This window comes from Diabrotica virgifera, chromosome 7, assembly GCF_917563875.1.
Source record: "Diabrotica virgifera virgifera chromosome 7, PGI_DIABVI_V3a".
Classification (NCBI taxonomy): Eukaryota; Metazoa; Arthropoda; class Insecta; order Coleoptera; family Chrysomelidae; genus Diabrotica; species Diabrotica virgifera.
Genome location: NC_065449.1, coordinates 1,557,390 through 1,579,252, shown reverse-complemented (window position 1 = coordinate 1,579,252; position 21,863 = coordinate 1,557,390). Strand labels below are relative to the sequence as shown.

The 21,863-nt window shown below is 32.2% G+C and overlaps 1 protein-coding gene across 1 annotated transcript in view; it reads left to right on the top strand.

Moving 5' to 3' along the window:
* The window catches only part of LOC126888352 (max-binding protein MNT-like), a 73,334-nt gene extending 52,988 nt beyond the window's left edge, over positions 1-20,346 (top strand). Inside the window, exons 3-5 of the mRNA XM_050656525.1 lie at positions 844-1,151; positions 13,640-13,970; positions 16,137-20,346. Of these exons, the coding sequence (XP_050512482.1) occupies positions 844-1,151; positions 13,640-13,970; positions 16,137-16,373 (876 nt within the window). The 3' untranslated portion in view covers positions 16,374-20,346. The remainder of the gene's footprint in view (positions 1-843; positions 1,152-13,639; positions 13,971-16,136) is intronic.
* The last annotated feature ends 1,517 nt before the right edge of the window (positions 20,347-21,863 follow it).

Sequence of the window (21,863 nt, the reverse complement as noted above, 5' to 3'; positions counted from 1 at the left end):
GGTTCTGGTGGCATATTCGTGTTTAGCGACCTCAAAAAACCATCCAGTAATTTATTTGCATCAATTAAAGGCCGAAAACCATCGAAACTCTAGAAGATGACGTCCGTTGAAGGTCAAGATCAAAGTAAAGGTCGCCATTGGATAGTCAGGAAAAAATCCTAGACTACTAGTACTTTTCCTTGATCCAAACTTCTACATGTTGCCAGATAACCAGTAACTCAGGGAATTGGAATACCCCGTAAATCTTATAATTTTCCGAGTTTGTACCTCTATATCTTGAAAATCCTTCATACGATTAAGTTGTGCCCATGAGAACTTTTTATCAGGATGCTTCAATGAGTATTTTCCCAAAGTATGAACGAAATCCACTGAGACCTAATTTCCATAAGGTTTGTGCGGGGTACTTTGAAATAAAAAAGGCCCTATAAATCCTTCTAAAATGAACGGTTCCAAAGTTACGGAGGTAGTAGAGTACAATTGGTCCAAAAAAAGGCCTAACCCAGACATCCAAAGTAAAAGTTTTCCTCCAACACCAAATTGTTCTATATTTATGGTCTACATATTGTTCAGTAAAAAGTTACACCATTTTGAGTGTATGCTCTAGCGTAAACAATGTTATATACAAAAATGCTCTACATAAAATTTAAAACAAAAAAGGTGCTGTATGTGTGTGTGTGTGTTATAAAAAAAGGTCCTGTACATAATTGTTATAAAATCAACGGTTCCAGAGTTACGGAGGGTGAAAAGTGGAGGTTTTCGATAGTTTTTATATTTTTTGGACAATTTATAATATTATTACTGATGAAAGAATTATACTTAATAGGAATCTCCTTTTCGTTTCAGATTGTGAAAAAACTAGAACAAGACGCCCAGATCTCCAGTACAACGGTGCCCCAAATATCCCGACAAAGAGTGCTGCACAACAGTTTCGACATCAGAAATTCCATCGGAAACGACGATGGTAACTCGGACGGCAAGAGAAAACAGCCACCTCTGGTGTTCCGAGCTGGTACTCGGGAAGTCCATAACAAACTTGAGAAACATCGGCGAGCGCATCTGAAAGAATGCTTCGATCTTCTGAAGAAACAATTGCCGACGACTCAAGACGAGAAGAAACCATCGAATCTCAGTATTCTTCATTCTGCTTTAAGGTAAGCTCCTCTTCCTCTATCTTTTCTCCTTCGTAAGGATGTAGTGGCGTTATGTAATTTGTCTAATTATTTGTGTCCTATTATCTCTCTCAAACAATGTCTTGTTTTGCTATGGAAAATGAGTATGTAATCAGTCATGTTCTTTATTTGGTTAAGGTAAGCATTTAGACCAGTTTGGTCTGTTTGGATGCTGTTTTGTCTAGTAAATCTTGCAGAGGTTTGATAAATGTTACATGTTGAATGAATATGGGAGGAGGCCTCCTTGACCCTCTGCCAGTTGTTCCGCTATTAGCTTCTTCTTCAGGGTCTTTGTTAGCCTCTTCTTCCGGCTCTTTGTCCAGAGCTGAGAATCTGTTTTCTGTCGCAGCTGGTTTTGTTAGCCAGTAGTCTGTTAGCACTGCTTGCTTTTTAATTCGATTGTCAGGACTTTCATTGTTTCGTAGACGCTTCTTGTACTGTACTGTCTCCCATACTTCTTGATCTTTTGAAGTGCTGGGTTGTATTGATTCAGGTGCTACAATTGGGTTAGATTGTTGTTGATAATTATTTAAAGGTTGGGATAATTGTAGTGGGATTGTAGGATAGGCTGTGCTTGTTGCTAACATACCTTGAGAGAAGCATGGCATTTGCCCTGGTATTTGACTGAAGATCAATGGAGTGTTGGCACCTGAAACGTTTTGGTAGATCGTGTGCTGCATGTCATTTTCCATTTTACGACAATTTCCTGGTTACTTGGTCTCGTAGATTCATGTCGCAAATAGTTTTTAGTTCCTGGACTATAAGTCAAATAACACTGTTTTGTTGATTTGTACAAACAATTAAACTATCATTAGGTTTTATTTTACGTTCTAAATCACTTTCACATTAAAGAACGATAAATTAATTTAAAACGATGGTTTTGTTTCTAATTTAAAACACCTACATATTATCGAAATCAAGTTTTTGCAATTGATAACAGAGAGCCGATAATGACTGTCTCGTTCGAATGTTGAAGAGAGACTTGTGTGAGTGAACTTTTTAAAGTATGTTCAACTTTATTTTATTTTATTCTAGATATTCGTTCATGCCCTCTAATGTTGTGTAATTGCGCGCCCAAATATTTATAATTTTCTCACGTTTCTAGACGTTGTTAATTTTGTTTAGTCCTCATTTTGTATAATTTTCAAATATATATAGCCTTAATGGTTAAAATAAGACATTATGTATATTATTATAGACCAGGGCGCATCTGTAAAAATATTAGTACATGTGGACGTTGGAGAGGTGACTCAAATTTTTTTGCAGAAATTGTTTGAAAATAACTCTAATAATAATATTTGAGTTATCCTTCCTCTCAAAAAGGTCCGGAACATTGTTTAACTAATCAAAATGTCAAAAAATTAAGGAAAAATTCGATTTTTTCTTCGTTTTTTTATTATAACTTTAAAAGTATTCATTTCCGAGAAAAGTTGTACTGACATAAAAATTGCGTAATTAAATTTCCTACAATATTGAATTGGTTGAAAATTTAAAAAATAATCACCTTTGTTGCAAAATAGCAATAATTGCGAAAAAACCATACAAAAACAAGTATTCGCATTTTACGTTTTTCAACCATTTATGCTACACTTGGGACCTTCATATTTCACCCAGAAAAGCTTTATGATACAGTAAAACAGTACTCTGTAAATTTCATTGAGATCGGTTCAATATATTCTGCAAAATAAATTTTGCAATTCAGCTTTCGCAAAAAAAAATTATTTTTCAAAATGTTACAGGACTGAAAATAAAGCAGATAGCAAGTTGAATTTTTTTTTGCGTGTAGAAGTGTACTGTACCTTTATTTTGTAATTAAAATCAATTAACTACCACGGCGTCAGGAATTTTTTTAAATAAACATTAATTATTTATGCTACGCGCAGGACAGCGGATAGTTTGCTCTGATTGGGCATCCCAATAACCTTTGATAATGATTGATACATTTTAATTTTTATTACATTTCGATATAAATAAATAAATTTGTTTATTGCAAAATAATAACACATACTCTATCTTTTGAAATAAACTTTTTTAGCAAAAACTTTCTTTGTTCATATATTTTAACTTAGAGAATAAAGTTTATTATTTTTAAACATATGCAATTGTTTAAACAATATTTCACAAACAATAATAAAATTAGTTTGATTTTTGTGGAATTAAAATATTAAAATACAACAAAATATAGAGTAAGAAAATAATATATTAGATAAAGATTGGAAGAAATTTTGGTGGAAATCAACTTGTGTGAATCGAACACCGCTGTCCTGCGCGTAGCACCAAAAATTAATGTTTATTTAAAAAATTTCCTGACGCCGTGGTAATTAATCGATTTTAATTTTTCAAATTGCAAATGAAAGGTACAGCACACTTCTATAAGCAAAAAAATCTATGCTATCTGCTTTATTTTCAGTCCTGCAACATTTAAAAAAAAATGAATTTTTTTGCGAAAGCTGGATTGAAAAATTTATTTTACAAAATCTATTAAACCGATCTTAATGAAATTTACAGTGTTGTTTTACTATATCATAAAGTTTTTCTGGGTAAAATATGAAGGTCGTAAGTGTAGCGTAAATGGTTGAAAAACTATTAAAAAATAGTTTTAAAGTTATAATCAAAAAACCAATAAAAAAATCGAATTTTTCTTTCATATTTTGACATTTTGATTATTTAAACAATGTTTCGGACCATTTTGAGTGGGAGGATAACTCAAATATTCTTATTTGAGATATTTTCAAGCAATTTCTGCAAAAAAAAATTGAGTCACCTCTCAACGTCCATCTCAAAACAGATGCGCCCTAATTATGATGAAATTGTTATACAACAGGCAGGTGTTTTAATTCAGTTTTTTGTGTGCCAAGCCTCCCTTGTCATCACTTTCGAGAATCTTATGGTTTTACTGATCTGTTCATAATCGAAATAGTACATTCTTTCACGGTTTTTGCTGTAACTTTAAAAGAACCGCTTGGATTGACATGAAATTTGGCATACGCATAGCTTACATGTCAAAGAAAAAAGTGATATGGTGCCGATGTGTGCTTTTGGCCTGGGGTGACTTTCACCCCATCTCGGGGGTGGAAAAATATATGTCCAAGATAAGTCCCGAAATGGATAAACTGACTAATTTTAAGCAACTTTTGTTCTATAGAGGTTTTTCATAAAATCAATACTTTTCGAGTTATTTGCAAGTGAATATATTCATTTTTCAACAAAATAACCACGTTTTTAGACGGTTTTTCGCAAATAACTCAAAACGAGCATTTTGTCGAAAAAAATATTCTTAGCAAAACTATAGCCTATCAAAAAGTGAAAAAAACGGTGTATTTGGGTCGCTATACCTATCAAAAGCAGAGTTATAGCTACTGCAAAATAGGTTCATATTCGAAAAATTCCAAATAGAATAATCCAATGTGAAATATCCAAATAATGAATCATTCTTGGAGAAAACACATTACAACTTTTTTCAATTGTTTAACCTTCCGGTGACCAACCTTTTTTTGTTACACGGATGACCAAGGGGGGGGGGGAAATGACCCCAGGTCAAAAATGTCAAAAATGACAATTAACAAAAGAATAAAGTTTTTTTTAATTTTTTTTTGGCATGGACTTTATGTCTTCAGCCAGTCACAACATGAGTATTAGTGTCATGTGTAGTGTGTATGTTGAGTAAGTGTCTTGTTACTTTGCAAAGTGGACGTCATTAGCGTAAAACTACTTGTAATTACACATAATAGACGCTATTTTACTAAACATCAACTTCAGAATATATTTTTTATTCGTAAAATATAGGGAATTTTTTTTATTTCAAAATATGAGGATATCTAGAATGATATTAAAGTCAAATAAAAAAATAATGAGTTAAAAATTAAAAATACTTTTGAATTTATTAAAGAAAAACATACGCTGGGGTCACAATTTCCCCCGCTTGGTCATCCGAAGGTTAAAAAAGCTTTATTTCTGTTTTTATAAAAAAAATTCTAGCATCAAATGTAAGCAAGTTACGCTCAAAATAAAGATGGTCCCTTTTGTTTTGGCAAAAAAAATCAGGAAGATCACCCCCCAATTAGCAACTTAAATGAAATTAATCGTTACCGCTTCACAAGTTACTTTACTTATGTTGTGCTTATATGATCTGTAAGCTTCATCGATTCAAAGTGCTTATTTTTGAAAAAAAATTGGTTTTAAAGTAACATTTTTAAAAATTTTAATTTTGAAAAAAAATGCTTTTTTTTTTAAAATAACTTAAAAATTGTTAGAGATACCAAAAGTCTTAAACAATAAAAAAGTTGTTGGCTTTACATTTCTGAATATTTTGTATTTTTTTGTTTTTTTGTAAGACAAAAATTGGTTAAGATTCGGTGTTTCTAAATTTGCTACACTCGTGATAAGTGACTCGTTTAAGCCCTTTTAACTACAGCTCGTTCAAAAATAAGGACTTTGAACCGATGAAACTTACAGATCATAATATGATCAATACGTACGTGAGTAAAAAACTTGTGAAGTGGTAACAATTAAGTTCATTTGAAATGCTATTTAGGGGGTGATTTTCCCGATTTCTTACCAAAAAAGAGGGAAGAACTTTATTTTGAGCGTAACTTGTTTACTTTTGATGCTAAAATTTTTTTTTAAAAAACAAAAATAAGCATTTTTTAAACACTATAAAAAAGTTAAAATGAGTTTTCCCCAAAAAAGTGCTTTGTTTTTTGGTTATGGCACGTTAAAATATTCGATTTTGAATTTGACGAATATGAACATATTTTTCATTAGCTATACAGGGTGTCCCGAAAAGATTGGTCATAAATTATACCACACATTCTGGGGCCAAAAATAGTTCGATTGAACCTAACTTACCTTAATACAAATGTGCTCATAAAAAAAGTTACAGCCCTTTGAAGTTACAAAATGAAAATCGATTTTTTTCAATGTATAGAAAACTATTAGAGATATTTTATTGAAAATGGATATATGGCATTCTTATGATAGTAGCATCTGAAGAAAAAATTATAGTGAAATTTGGACACCCCATAAAAGTTTTATGGGGGTTTTGTTCCTATAAACCCCCCCAAACTTTTGTGTACGTTCCAATTGATTCATTATTGTGATACCATTAGTTAAACACAACGTTTTTAAAACTTTTTTGCCTCTTAGTATTTTTTCGATTAGCTAGTTTTTATCGAGATGCGCCTTCTCTTTTAATATGTTTACATAAAAATTTTATGGGGGTTTTGTTTCTTTAAACCCCCCAAATATTTGTGTACGCTCCAATTAAACTATTATTACGGTACCATTAGTTAAACACAGTGTTTTTAAAACTTTTTTGCCTCTTAGTCTTTTTTGATAAGTCACCTTTTATCGAGATGTGGCTTCTTTTTCAAAATACACCTAAAAATATAAATTATAAATAAATTTTCAGATTATTAACAGGTTTCTATAATCGTACTTAACCATATACAAATATATGGTGGATTCGAAAAATATTCAAAATATTTCGATAAACACTAGCTTATCGAAAAAGTACTAAGAGGCAAAAAAGTTTTAAAAACATTGTGTTTAACTAATGGTGCCACAATAATAATTTAATTGAAACGTACACAAAAGTTTGGGGGGGGGGTTTAAGGGAACAAAACACCCATAAAATTTTTATGGGGTGGACAAATTTCACTATAATTTTGTTTTAAGATGTTCCTACCATAAGAATGATACATGTCCATTTTCAATAAAATATCTCTAATAGTTTTCGATATATTGAAAAAAATCGATTTTCATTTTGTAACTTCAAAGGGCTGTAACTTTTTTTGTGTGCACTATTGTATATAGGTAAGTTAGGTTCAATCAACCTATTTTTGACCACAGAATCTGTGGTATAATTTATGACCATTCTTTTCGGGACACCCTGTATAACTCTGCTTCTACTAGGTATAGTGACCTAATATATTTATACTCCATGTTTTTCACTTTTTTACGTGCTATATTTTTGATAAGATTTTTTTTTTCGAACAAATATTTATTTTTTGAGTTATTTGCGAAAAACCGTCTGAAAACGTGGTTATTTTGTAGAAAAATTAACATATTCACTCGCAAATAACTCGAAAAATATTAACTTGGTGAAAAAACTTTATAGAACAAAAGTTGCTTAGAATTAGTCATTTTATCCATTTCCAGACTTATTTCGAACATATATTTTTTACCCCCAAAAGATGGTGAAACTCACCCCTAGGGCAAAAGCACATATCGGCACAATATCACTTTTTTTCTTTAACTTGTTAGCTATGTGTATGCCAAATTTCATGTCGGTCCAAGCGGTTCTTTAAAATTTAGACGTTTTGCAATATTTTACCTTTAAAGAACGTACTAAAAGGTTTAGTATTTAGTGAAAGTTATAAAAATATCACAGAACAAACGTTTACCCCTTTCAATGTATGTGAGCCACCAGCAGCGTGAATTCGTAGACCAATACAAATATCTTGGTTGTTAGTTCAACAATCAACTTGATTATCAACAAGGTAAGAGTGAGAATAGAGGTAGCCCGAGCTCTTTCAAAATGAAAAGTTTATTTTGTAACAGTAGCATTAAGATCAGATGTCGTTTTCTGCTTTGCTATGTATAGTCAGTACTATTGTATGGAACGGAGATGCTGTAGAGAGATGAAGAGATGAACAAATTAGAAGCCCTAGAACTCTGGCTCTGTAGAAGGATCTTTAAAATGCCTTTTACAACCCACACCATCAACGAAAATGCCATGAGGGAATAGGTACAGAGAGAGAGCTGCTAAATACCATCAAAGTTGGAAAAGTTAGCTACCTAATAGGACACATAATAAGAAACGAAAATTTTTTTCTGCCATCTCGCGCAATTGATTATCCAGGGGAAGATTGAAGGAAAACGGGGTCCCGATAGCCACCAGATTTCATGACTTAAAAATATCAGAACTGGACCAGCCTTGATTCAACATCTTTGTTTAGAGACGCATTGGACAGAGGCAGATTTGCCAGTATAGTCGCTAACCTCCACTAAAGGAGAAAGCACCACAAGAAGAAGTGTTTAGTGCATAGTTTTACCTATGAGAGGAATATTCGAAACTGAAAAGGAATATAAGAAACTGAAAAGGAATATTCGAGCCACAAAAATAAGATACATTAAAACAACATTAGGAATGACAAGGAAAGATATACTAGATGAAAGCGTAATAGAACAACTTAGGTTAGACCCATAATTAAAAAAAATCAAAAGAAAAGAGCTATAATGGGATGTACGACTTTGTCCACTATTAAGAGGAAACAGTAGCGATCAACAGGTAGCGAAAACGCGTTCCAAGATTGCGGCTGTAATTTTTAATATTTTTTCGAGATATTTGGCACACGTATTCGTAATATAATAAAGAAGGGCGGTACAGAGCCTAATTTGAAAAATATATTAATATGTGGAAATTACTCTGTAATTAAATACAATGTTAAAAAAAAGAGCCTGTACCGCCATTAAGAAGAACAAAAAAATACACTTTCTTCAAATAAACTTTTTTATCAGATGCCTAGATTTTGTGTCATTTTGGAACTACTAAAATTTTTTATTTCATTAGTAGTTCCAAAATGACACAAAATCTAGGCATCGGATAAAAAAGTTTTTTTGAAGAAAGTGTATTTTTTTGTTCTTCTTAATGGCGGTACAGGCTCGTCTTTTTAATATTGTATTTAATTACAAAGTAATTTCCACATATTAATATATTTTTCAAATTGGGCTTTGTACCGCCATTCTTTATTATTTTACGAATAAGTGTGCCAAATATCTCGAAAAAATATTCAAAATTACAGCCGCAATCTTGGAACGCGTTTTGGCTACCTGTTGATCACTACTGTATCACCTTAAGACAAATTTGGAAAACAGATATCTATAAAAGAAAACAAGGAAGACCTGCACTAACATGAACCAACGAAATAAAAAAAAGTAAAAAAACGTAGAGTAAATCGGGAAGAGAAAGCCAATTTGGATCTAGACTCCCAATCAGTACTGTAGGAGTAAGGATTCTAAAAAAAGTCGAAAGTAAAACACATAAGAACCAACTAGACAAACCGAGTGCTCAGGATTTATTACACTTGTGTAATTTCCACTATTATGTGGAAATTAATAAACTGTGTATTTAGTGTTTTTATGTTTTGTTTTACTATTACAAATAAAGAGAAGAGTGACAGAAATAAAGGACTACACGCAAATAAAATACGATCTACAGAGCTTAATCCCAGAGCATTTACACATGAATTCAATGGTAGCTTAACACCAAAAAATAAATTAATCTCTTGGCTTAAAACATCTATCACGTCCTATCGAATAATCTTCACAAATGGACAGAGGCGTGGCCAGCTTTTTTAGCGTGGGTGCCACTGCAGAAAATCGTAACCCCTCCTGCCATATAGGTATTTTTTTTAATTCCCAATAATGATTTTCATATGAAAACCAGTTTATACAATTTTTTTAATTCAAAATGTATTTCTTAGAACAGTTAATTTTTGAAGCGAGCTACGTTTGTTTTTATATTTAAATTATTGCATGATCATAATATAATATTACTATTAGTCATTGTCACATATACATATAAAAAATACATTAAAAATTCAGATTGACATTAAAAATTTATTATAAGAACACATTACAATACCATTCGTCACTGAAATTCATCACCAAATCGAATACATTCGTCACGAGTTTATAAAATTTGTCAACTACACTATATTTATCTACACACATTGGAAAAGTCTAGAGATATTTTTATAACATAATAAAATTAATCAGAAACTTAAGCCAAAAATCAAAAACAACCATATACCCTTATACAAACAGTGTTGACATATGGATCGGAGACATGGACCATCTCCAAGGCAGATGAAAACCTTCTGCTTATATTTGAACCAAGGATCCTGAGAGGAATATTCGGTGACATCTGTGAAAATGGTATTTGGATGAGGAGGTACAACTACGAGGTATACCACAGATATAAACATATATTTGGTGGTAAAGACGTAGTATCTCTTATAATAAAAATAGGAAGACTAACATGGGCAGGGCATCTAGCAAGAAAAGCCCTTCTAGAAGAATCCTTATGTCACAACCTGTGGGAAGTAGAATAGGGGTAGGCCAAAATTGAGATGGAAGGATGGTGTAGATGAGCATAGGAGAAAAATAGGCGCAGCAAACTGGCAACGGTTGGCAATTTATAGAACTTACTGGGGTAATAGACTTGGGAAGGTCGATGCTTTTTCATAGGGCTGTAGCACGATTGATGATGATGAATAAAATGAATAAAAATAAATTCACGTGATCATCCTGTAGATTTTTGTGAGTAAAACATAACGGCAAAAGTGATGAGGAGTATTTGACAAAGCTTTTTACAGGAGAGGAACAAACGGTAGGTTTTACACTGCAGTAAATATTCTGTTAGTTTCGACTTTGTTCATGCTATAAAGTTCTTGTTTACTGAGTGTGTTGAAAGTATTGTTTTTTATCATAAAACAACGTCATTTAACTTTGGATGAGATAAATAGGGCTGTAGGCCTTCTTCAATGTGGCATGTGGCAAACAAATGTACTTGAGCATTTGTGTAGTTGAAAATTAAAATGTTACAATTCAATTGCGGTGGCATTTTTGTGACACTGGAAGTCCAGCCTAACGTCATCTAGGACGTGAGCGCGTTACAACTGCAGCTCAAGACCGATTTTTAGTGTTAACCGATAGAAGACAACCAACAATTACAGCACCTGAATTGGTTAGCGACTTCTAGAGGGCACACTAGGTAACCATAAGCTGTGATACTGTAGTAAATCCTATCCATAAAGCCAATCTCCACAATCGAAGGCCATTAAGATGTCCACCTATCTTCAGAGGCAATTAAAAAAAATGCAAGATTAGAGTGGTGTTAAGAATATCAAAACTGGGATACAAATAATTGGGCTACAGTTTTATTCTCCGACGAATCTAGATTTGGATTTCATCCAGATTCTCGTCGAGTAAGAGTGTGGAAATGATCTGGAAATGTAGAATGTAGAACGCTTAAAACATGTTCAGAACGTTTACAAATACAGAAAAGGTACAGTAATAGTATGGAGTGGAATAATAGTCGGTAGCAGAACAGACCTCGTTTTTCCAAACCGCTTCCTTACAGCTCAGCAGTACCTCAACACAGTTCTACAACCTACCGTTCATCCGTTTGCAGATGCCGTTGGTCAAAACTTCCACCTCATGCATGATAACTGATAACGCACATCCAAATGTCGCACGCCCAATGATAGATTGGCTTACCAACGAAGGTATTGATGTGTTGCCTCGAGCATATATGGGAGGTGCTTGAAGCTAGGACAAATAATCTCCGGACAAATAATCCCGGACAAAAATCCCCACAAATTATCCCTGGACAAAAAATCCCCAGACAAAAAATCCCCAGACAAAAAATCCCCGGACAAAAAATCCCCACAAAGAATCCCGGACAAATAATTCCCACAAATTTTTTTGGACAAAATATCCCCACAGAAAATCCAGGACAAAATATCCCTAAGAAATATTTGCTCATGTTTAAATATTATATCATCGATGCTGTCAGCAAAAAGAACAAAAACAACAGAAAGAAGCAAGACGAATATCATCAGCGAATCTCAAATGACTAAGAATTTATTCCCTTTTCATTCAAATTTGCGTTCTTAAACATATTATGTCTAATAATGTTGTAAACAATTTTGGCGAAATTGTGTCTCCCTGTCGCACTCCCCGTTTTATTTTAAATGCGTTGGTGATGCACACATATAATAGGCCATGTTTTGAACATAGTTATTCAAAGCAGAGTCAGCCAAAGATTTAAGAGAATAATTACATCACTCCCACAGCCTTAGCTCATTCCCAATATCCTACACGATTTTTGAAAAAACTCACACTCATTTGTCATGTAAAATTTGAAATTTTCGGCATGGAATTGGAATTTTTTGTAAAATTTCGGGAAAACTTTTAGAGAACTATTCGGTTACAAATATTTCTTGGGGATATTTTGTCCAAAAAAATTTGTGGGAATTATTTGTCCGGGATTCTTTGTGGGATTTTTGTCCGGGGATTTTTTGTCTGGGGATTTTTTGTCCAGGGATAATTTGTGGGGATTTTTTGTCCTGGATTATTTGTCCGGACCCCGAATAAAGTACGTCAACAGGATATTGACAATCTTATTTTGTCTATGTGTTGTCTATCAATCTTATACATATTGTGATCTATTATTTTTTAATTGTACATAGTTCTCGATATTTTTGACATTTCTGAAAGGTATTCTCGTTATTTTTTTACATTTCAACAAATTCTGTTGTACATTAAATACTACTGATTACTACAAATCGATTATTATTTATTGAAAACAAAGAAGAAATTAGGTCTCTTTTTAATAAGATCCCTAGACTTTTCCGATACAGAGTGGGCCAAAAAAACAGTCTATCCTGATATTTGGCAGTATTTATTAGCTTTTAGGGAAATGACGAAACAGGTCAATTTTTGATCTAAAGGGACACATTTTTACGGTGCATACATCTGTCATTTGTCAACCCCCTCCCGTCCACTTCCCCTACTCCTTATTTTTCAATAGGGAATAGGGGTCGTGTGCTAGCTCATTTGAAAGGTTATTCAATTCTCTATTCATTAATATAATTATTTGTAGCAAACAGTATTTATAAAAATATTATTAATTAAATTAATTGACACAAAAAGAAGAATGTAGGTATGTAATTTATTTAATTCAAAATACATTCTACTGTTGTCACAAAACAGAAAACAATGTTTTTTGAGGTGCTGGACGATTAAACTGCCACACGAATCCGGGACATTTTTTTGAAAAATATGAAAAATTGCTTTTCGCTTAATTTTAATGTTGCCACCCATCTGCCTCTTTTGGTAGGTTGAATATTGAATGTAAGCAACAAACAATGTTTATTTATCAAATAAAGATTTTTTTTGTTTTCTGTCAGCAGTAGAATGTCTTTTGAGTTAAATAAATTACCTTCTACATACCTTCTTCTTTTTGTGTCAATTAATTTAATTCAAAATAATTTTTCTTCGACACCCTGTATAAATAATTATGTCAATGTTAATATTACTGAATAGAGAATTGAATAACCTTTCAAATGAGCTAGCGCATGACCCCTATTCCCTGTTTAAAAATAAGGTGTGGGGGAAGTGGAAGGGAGGGGTTGACAAGTCCCCCTTGGATCAAAAATTGATATTTCGTCATTTCCTTAAAATCTAATAAATACTGCCAAATATCGAGGTGGACTGTTTTCTTTGGCCCACTCTGTATGTAGCAAACAGTATTTATTATCTATCGTGACAGAATGGATCAAGCAATCCAAGGCCGTGAATAAAACTCTTATTATATACCAGCAAAATTTTTTACTATTTTGATTCCATTGTTTTTTATATTCTTACTTATTTTTGTCTAATATTCTATTGAAATTCTATAGGTATATCCAGACTCTTAAGCGAAAAGAAAGAGAACTGGAACACGAAATGGAGCGTTTAGCGAGGGAAAAAATTAGTGCACAACAAAGGCTAGCCGTATTGAAAAAGGACATAATGTCCCATTACGATAACATAGATTTTTCCAAAATTTTGCCAGAAGGTAATTTAAGCCCAGCCGTACATTCTTCGATGTCGATGAAAGATGATTCGAAGGAACATCATGTTATAGACAATGGATCTCATATGCATAATGGTGACAGCCAGGAGATTTCAGTTCCCATTTTAGCGAAAAGAAGCATACCTGTCGTCACCCAAAATCTATCTATTAAAGAGGTAAGTCCTAATATAATTTTTAAAGGTACGTTTTTGTATATATACTAAGGATTTCTACAGTTTTCACTGTATTCCTTCACGCAACCGTTCTCTCCAGTTCTTTCTGTTTCGCCAGTCCCCTTCCTGCAGATTTCTTCTTTCCATTGCTTCTTCCTATTGGGCTCTTGGGCATATCTTATAAATGCCTTGTTCAGATGACGATGTATTTTTAAAAGAGGCAGAGGTCATAATGATCTTTAAACCTATAAAATCAGTGCTACAGTATCATCGTGCAGGCCGATTTACTTACTAACTGTAATTTCGAAGCTATACGAGAAGCTATTCCTGAAAAGGCTAAAACTTCTCATAGATACCAAGGTTCTAATTCCATCACATCAGTTTGGGTTTCGAGAAAGTCATTCAACTATCGACCAAGTCCATAGAATAACGGATATAGTGAGAGGTTACCAGAAGAAAAGAAAGTTTGCTCCGCTGTCTTCCTCGACGTGGCGCAAGCTTTTGATAAAGTATGTTTGTATGGTATGAAGGACATAAATACAAATTACGCAGGATTTTACAAGTAAATATACACAATTATTGGAATGTATTTCAGATAGAGTTTTTAGGGTTAAGCAAGAAGAAGCCTACTCGGAACTAAAAGAAATTGATGCAGGTGTACCACAAGGTAGTGTGATAGGACCAGTCCTGTACCTATTATACACTAGTGATATTACTGAATTAGACCATAACACTATAGCTATCTTTGCCGATTATACTGCGTCTTAGCCGTAGGTGAAGACTAAGAACATTTGTAAAAAAAAGTAAATAACTACTGCTAACGTAATCAATCTACATCTCGACCCTGTTTCCCCATGTCGTCAACAAAAAGCAAAGCAACAACACTCTCAGCCCTACCACTCCCTACACTGCTTACGTACCTAATTCTTAAACAGCACCTTTGGTCTAAATAACCTAGTAGATCGAATTATTTTGAACATAAATTCTACAAATAATTCTAACAATCATATACAGGGTGTCCCGAAAAGATTGGTCATAAATTATACCACAGATTCTGGGGTCAAAAATAGGTTGATTAAACCCCACTTACTTATATACAATAGTGCACACAAAAAAGTTACAGCCCTCTGAAGTTACAAAATGAAAATCGATTTTTTTTCACATCTCGAAAACTCCCAGAGATTTTTTATTGAAAATGGACATGTGGCATTTTTATGGCAGCAACATCTTAAAAAAAAATTAAAGTGAAATTTGTGCAACCCATAAAAATTTTATGGGGGTTTTGTTCCCTTAAACCCCCCCCCCCAAACTTTTGTGTATGTCCCAATTAAATTATTATTGCGGCACCATTAGTTAAAGACAATGTTTTTAAAACTTTTTTGCCTCCTAGTACTTTTTAGATAAGCCAATGTTTATCAAGATATTTTGAATATTTGTCGAATCCACTATATATTTGTATATATTTTTATATATGGTTAAGAACGATTATAGAGACCTGTTAATAATCTGAAAATTTATTTATAATTTAGATTTTTAGGTATATTTTGAAAGAGAAGCTACATCTCGATAAAAGGTGACTTATGAAAAAAAGACTACGAGGCAAAAATTTTAAAAACACTGTGTTTAACTAATGGTACCACAATAATAGTTTAATTGGAACGTACACAAACATTTGGGGGGTTTAAAGGAACAAAACCCCCATAAAATTTTTACGTAAATATTTTGAAAAAGAAGCCGCATCTCGATAAAAACTGGCTTATCGAAAAAATAATAAGAGGCAAAAAAGTTTTTAAAACGTTGTGTTTAACTAATGGTACCACAATAATGAATTAATTGGATGGTACACAAAAGTTTGGGGGGGTTTAAAGGAACAAAATCCCCATAATTTTTTTATGGGGTGGACAAATTTCACTATAATTTTGTTTTAAGATGTTCCTGCCATAAGAATGATACATGTCCATTTTCAATAAAAAATCTCTAATAGTTTTCGATATATTGAAAAAAATCGATTTTCATTTTGTAACTTCAAGGGGCTGTAACTTTTTTTATGAGCACATTTGTACTAAGGTAAGTTAGGTTCAATCGAACTATTTTTGGCCCCAGAATGTGTGGTATAATTTATGACCAATCTTTTCGGGACACCCTGTATATTATTAAACGTATTTTCAGATTTCACAGCCAGTCCAAACAACAGCCCTATCCGTGCTTCCCATGACGTATCCAGTCAACCAAGGTTTGGTCCTTCAAAAAGTCGCCTTGGTGCCAAAGAGTATAGACGGCCTAACTCCCTTGATGTCCACCCATTTCCTGACGCCACAACAAATTAACGGAAAGGTGGTACCAATAACACAGTACCTGGTAAAACCTGTCGTAGTAGTTAGTACTGCTTCGCCACGCCCGAGCTAGTGGGGATGAGGATTACATGAACAAAGTTGGGGGTAGAACTGAGGGAAGAGAGTGAAAATATTCGGTTCCATGACATCTCGTAACGCGACAGTTCGTAACGGTGACAATTCGTAACGCCATCAGTTCGTAACTATACATAGAAATGTATGCGAAATGCGTTTTTTTTTTGTATCAATTCAGTAATACTAAATTTGATAAAAAAAACTTATATGTTGCCGTTACGAACTGACGCCGTTACTATTTGCGGTGTTACGAAATGTGGCGTTACGAGATGTCTTGTCACGACAACATTCACAAATTCTGAAGAACGACTGAGCTATTGTGGATTTTTATTTATCGTTTATTATGAAAAGTAGTATTTTTGTATTATCAGATTATTAAAAAAAAGTGAGTGTAGACATGCTAGTATAGGAGACATTTAGGAATACATGTTACAATTATCTAGAAATCAATATCAGATAGGTGAGTACATAATATATTTTATCTTCTGATAATCAAGTTATATTTTTATAACTGATTATTGTTTAAAATAATATTCAAAAGAATTATAATAGTTTTTTTCTAATTTGTTTGACCGAACATACATGTTTAAGTTAAATTGATAATTTAAAAATGTTTTCGCACAGAAAACTTATTATGTTTTGTTCAGTTTTTTTTTTATTTTTATTAAAAAATTTAGTTGTTGAATGACATAAGAAAAAGTAATAGAAGAACTCCAGTATTTAGTATATGATAATAGTTATCATTTATAACGACTAATGAAAATTAAGTTTTATTTTTTGTTCTTCTGTGAATAACCATTTTGTAGTAAACTAATCCCAATTATTCCAGAAGAAAGATTTTTTGTCGCAAATTGAACGATGAATTCAAAAATTATTTTTAAATGCAATATAACCTCTTCTTAAAACTCACCAAATTTCAGTAGCATATCTCAACCGGTTTAAGAGCAATAAATAAATCGTCAGTTTGTAAGAAAAATTTGAACATCCCGTATCTCGGAAACGAAGTATTTGCGGACATACATTTATAGAGCAAACTGTCATTATTTTTTCATGCAGAATTACCCCGTAAAGTTTGTCGTACTTGACAAACCTGTCGCCTTTGTTGACTAGTCTCGACTAATTTCTTCCATTTTATCAGGTCTTTCGCTTGTTCCCTTCAGTTCCTTATTGTCATTTCTGGTGTATCAGTCCAGACGGCATCAAACCACTTCTTTCGTGGTTTCCCTCTTATTTTCTTCCTTTGTTCCCCTGCTTAGGCTGTTTAAAATCAATAAAGATCATATGCAAACCTAGATTTTGTTCATAACTGTTGTTTTGTCATAGTTTTAGCATAAATATTTGGTCGGTTGTTGTTCTTCCCTGTCTGAAATCAGCCTGGTGTTCTCCTATTATCTTTGTTTCGTAGGTTTTTATTCTACTTCTTATAATTTTTGCTGAAACCTTATATACTTCTTCGAATAGTGTATTGCTGTTTATATTTTTACAATAAGTCGAGCTATGTATCTTTTGCTGTAGTATATCCTCCTACTTTTATTATTTCTGCTGGTTCTCCGTTTTAGCCCGCACTTTTATTAGCTGTCTTAATATTTCTTGTGTGTTCTATTTCTTGTGTTTGTTCGTATATTTCTGTTTCTATGCTTTTTATTCTTTTTTTTTTCATGTACCATGTCCTTTCAGAACGTTGGTTACCATCATAGCTATCTTAAGTTTATTCACTGCCACCCTAAATAGCATGCTTGTATCAACACCATACCAATCTCGTAAGTTCTTCAACCATGAGGTTCTTCTTCGTCCTGGACTGCGTTTGCCTGCTATTTTCTCTTGCATAATATTTTGTAGCAACCTATATTTGGGACCTCTCATTACATGTCCGAAATACTCCAGCTTTCTTTTCTTGATGCTTTTTATAATCTCAGTAGTCTTGCTGAGAAGTTCGAGGATTGTGGAGTTTCGAATCTTCTCCACCCAAGAAACTTTTAAAATTCTTCTATAGCACCACATTTCGAAAGCCTCAAGGCGATTTAGATCGATTTTATTCACAGTCCAGGACTCAACACCATAAAGTAAGACCAAGAACACGTAGCAGCGAAGTAGACGGATCCTCAATGCCAATTTTTAGGTTTTTGTTAAAGTTTGTTTAGCAGTAAATGATTGACTTCAATTAGTGCGGTCGTAAATATTATTAAATTTATCTGACTTGGCCGATTGTTAAGACCGGTCCGAAGCGATAAGCAAACGAGGTAGACAGAGTTGGTCTTTTGACAATTAACACTGACTAGACGGTACTCCTATAATAAAGCAAAGGATTCACAAAATTTACAATTATTACGACGACAAAACAAAAAAAACGGATGTAAAATATATTGCTTTGCCTTATATATCCGAAATTAATGTTTTCAAATAAGTTTTAAAATAAATTAAATTCTATTTTAATTACTAAGATTATAGAAAACAAACATTCAAACATATTTAAATTTTACCTGAAACCGGGCCTTATATACTACTATTGAAGTACCAGTACAAGTATTGACCATTGAAGTTAACCATTTATGTACTGCTAAACAAACTTTAAACAATTTGAACAACTTGCTTTTTATTAGTTTACTTAAAAATGGTTATACAAAAAATATTTAGCAACAACTTGAAATTATTAAAATATTAACGTGAGCTATGTGGCTGTGAAATATATTGATACTATTTTGAGCATTACCCAATATAAAAACTCACATTAAGAAATCGGTAAAATAATGCTCTTCCAACACTATCTTAAATAACTAGTATAACACGAATCAAGAGAACATTATTAAAAATTAATAGCACCAATAAAGAGACAGAAACAAAAATTAAATTTTATGACAGATCTCTGTGCTATTTTAAAATGTTCCATGAAAATGACAAGAGATAGTAAAAATACTAGTTAGAAATATACGCAAGGAAGATAAATAACCATGATGGGTTTAAGAAGAGAGGAGAGAGAAGACTGAAAATACATAGGTACAATGATGATATTGTAAGCTAAAAAAGTTGGTGGACGAGTAAATGACATATATATATATATATATATATATATATATATATATATATATATATATATATATATATATATATATATATGAAATTTTATAGAAAAAATAGTGATCAAGTATATAAAGGCTATGAAAACCTGGACAGAATGGAAAGAATTATTGAAAATGTAAATTTATATGATCTTCAAGATGAAAATAACTGCATGTCTTGAATATTGATTTTAACAAGGTTGTAAAACTGTTTTTTCAGTGGCATGTCTAATTTAAGTATTATGTTTATATGGGATTCAACCACAATTATTGGTGTAATGAAAATTACATACTAATGTTCGTCGTATCGTTCTCAAAAAAGATTATTTTAAAAACTCTTCGAAAATGACATGTATAACCTAGATTTTTAGGTTATGTATGTATTTTCAAAAATTTGCATACTTGGACTAGCTCTTATAGGCCACAAGTGTGTGGTTGAAAAAATTGTTTGAGGTTGATGTTATTACGCTAGGGATATCAAATTCCGAAACTTCAAAGATTAATTAATTAAAAATATAATTTTCATTACACCAATAATAATGTTGGCTCATTCCCATATAAACATAATACTTGAACATTGATTTTGTTTATGTTAGAAATGTTTCAATTAAATTCATTTTGAAGCCTTTTTAAATTCATTTTACAAACAATTTTGTGGTATTTATTATACAAAGCACATTCTCTCTAATTGATTTCTATAAATATAACATGTATTCTGAAGTTATACATACAAAAATTATATATTATATTTTTCATTTCAATTATTATGGTGGTTCAATGGTATTATAGGTTTCATAGATCTCACCACTATAATATTGAAAAGTGGTATAAAAAAACTTGTAAATAATCAGTTCAAATGGCAAAATGACATATTGTAAGAAAAATATTAAGTCATTATAAACTCATTAGGACGTACTTTTACTTGAATAACATTAATATCTTGGGACACACATTTATTCTTTTTTCTGTGCCCAGTGCCAATTGCAATATATAACCTGATCAAAGAACACACAATTTTCCGAAAACCTCCAAAAAAAAAATAAAGGAAGGATGAAAATTTGGGAATAGGTAGTTGAAATTGTCTATTATTATATAAGAAAAAGTTTACAATTCTACATCCCCTTCATTTTACAAAAATTGGGAAATATGGGGTGAAAAATATTTTCTATGAAAAATATTTTCCCGGAGGTAAAAAAATATACATTCAAAATAAGTCCGGAATTGCATAAAATTACTTCTTATTGTAAGCAACTTTTGTTCTATAGAGTTTTTTCACTAAGTCAATACTTTTCGAGTTATTTGCGAGTGAGTATGTTCATTTTTAACAAAAAAAAACATGTTTTTGGACGGTTTTTCGCAAATAACTCAAAAAGTAAGTCGAAAAAATATTCCTAGCAAAAATATAGCCTATAAGAAAGTGAAAAAAATGGTGTATGCATGAGGTCTGTAGACCCAGTAGAAACAGAGTTGTAGCTAATGAAAAGTAGGTTCTTATTCGTCAAATTCCAAATCGAATATTTCAACGTGAAATATCCAAAAAACGGAGCATGTTTCGAGGAAAACTAATTATAATTTTTAAAGTATTTAAAAAGGTTTAATTATGTTTTTCAAAAAAACTTCTACCATTACAACTAAGTGAGTTAGGCTCGAAATATTGTTGGTCCCTTTTATTTTTTGGTAAAAAAATCGCGAAAATCATCCCCTAATTAGCATCCCAAATAAAATTGATCGTTACTGCTTCACAAGTTACTGTATTTATGTACTTTTTATATGATGTATAAGTTTCATTAGTTCAATGTGCACATTTTAGAAAAAATTGGATTTAAAATAAACACTTTTTTTTAATTTTGAAAAAAAAAATCATTTTTTTCAAAATAACTTAAAATTTATTAGTAATACCAAAAATCTCAAAGAGTAATAAAATGTCCGTTTTGCGTTTCTGAATATTTTGGATTTTTTGTTTGCTTGTTCGACAAAAATTGGTTATGCTATGACTGTTCAAAATTGACATAGACTCGTGATTAGTTACTCGTTCAAGCCATTTTAACTACAGCCTTTTCAAAAAGAAGCACTTTGAACCGATGAAACTTACAGATCATATAAAAAGAATATATAAGAAAAATAACTTGTGAAGCGGTAACGATTAAATTTATTTGGGATGCTAATTAGGGGGTGATTTCGCAATTCCTTTTACCAAAAAAATAAAAGGGGCCAACAATATTTTGAGTGTAGCTCACTTACTTTTAATGTCAGAAGTTTTTTAAAAATAAAAAATAAACCTTTTCTTAAACACTTTAAGAAAGTTGTAACGAGTTTTCCCCGAAAATTGCTCCGTTTTTTGGTTATTTCACGTTAAAATATTCGATTTGGAATTTGACTAAGAAGAACCTACTTTTCATTAGCTACAACTTTGCTTCTACTTGGTCCCAAAC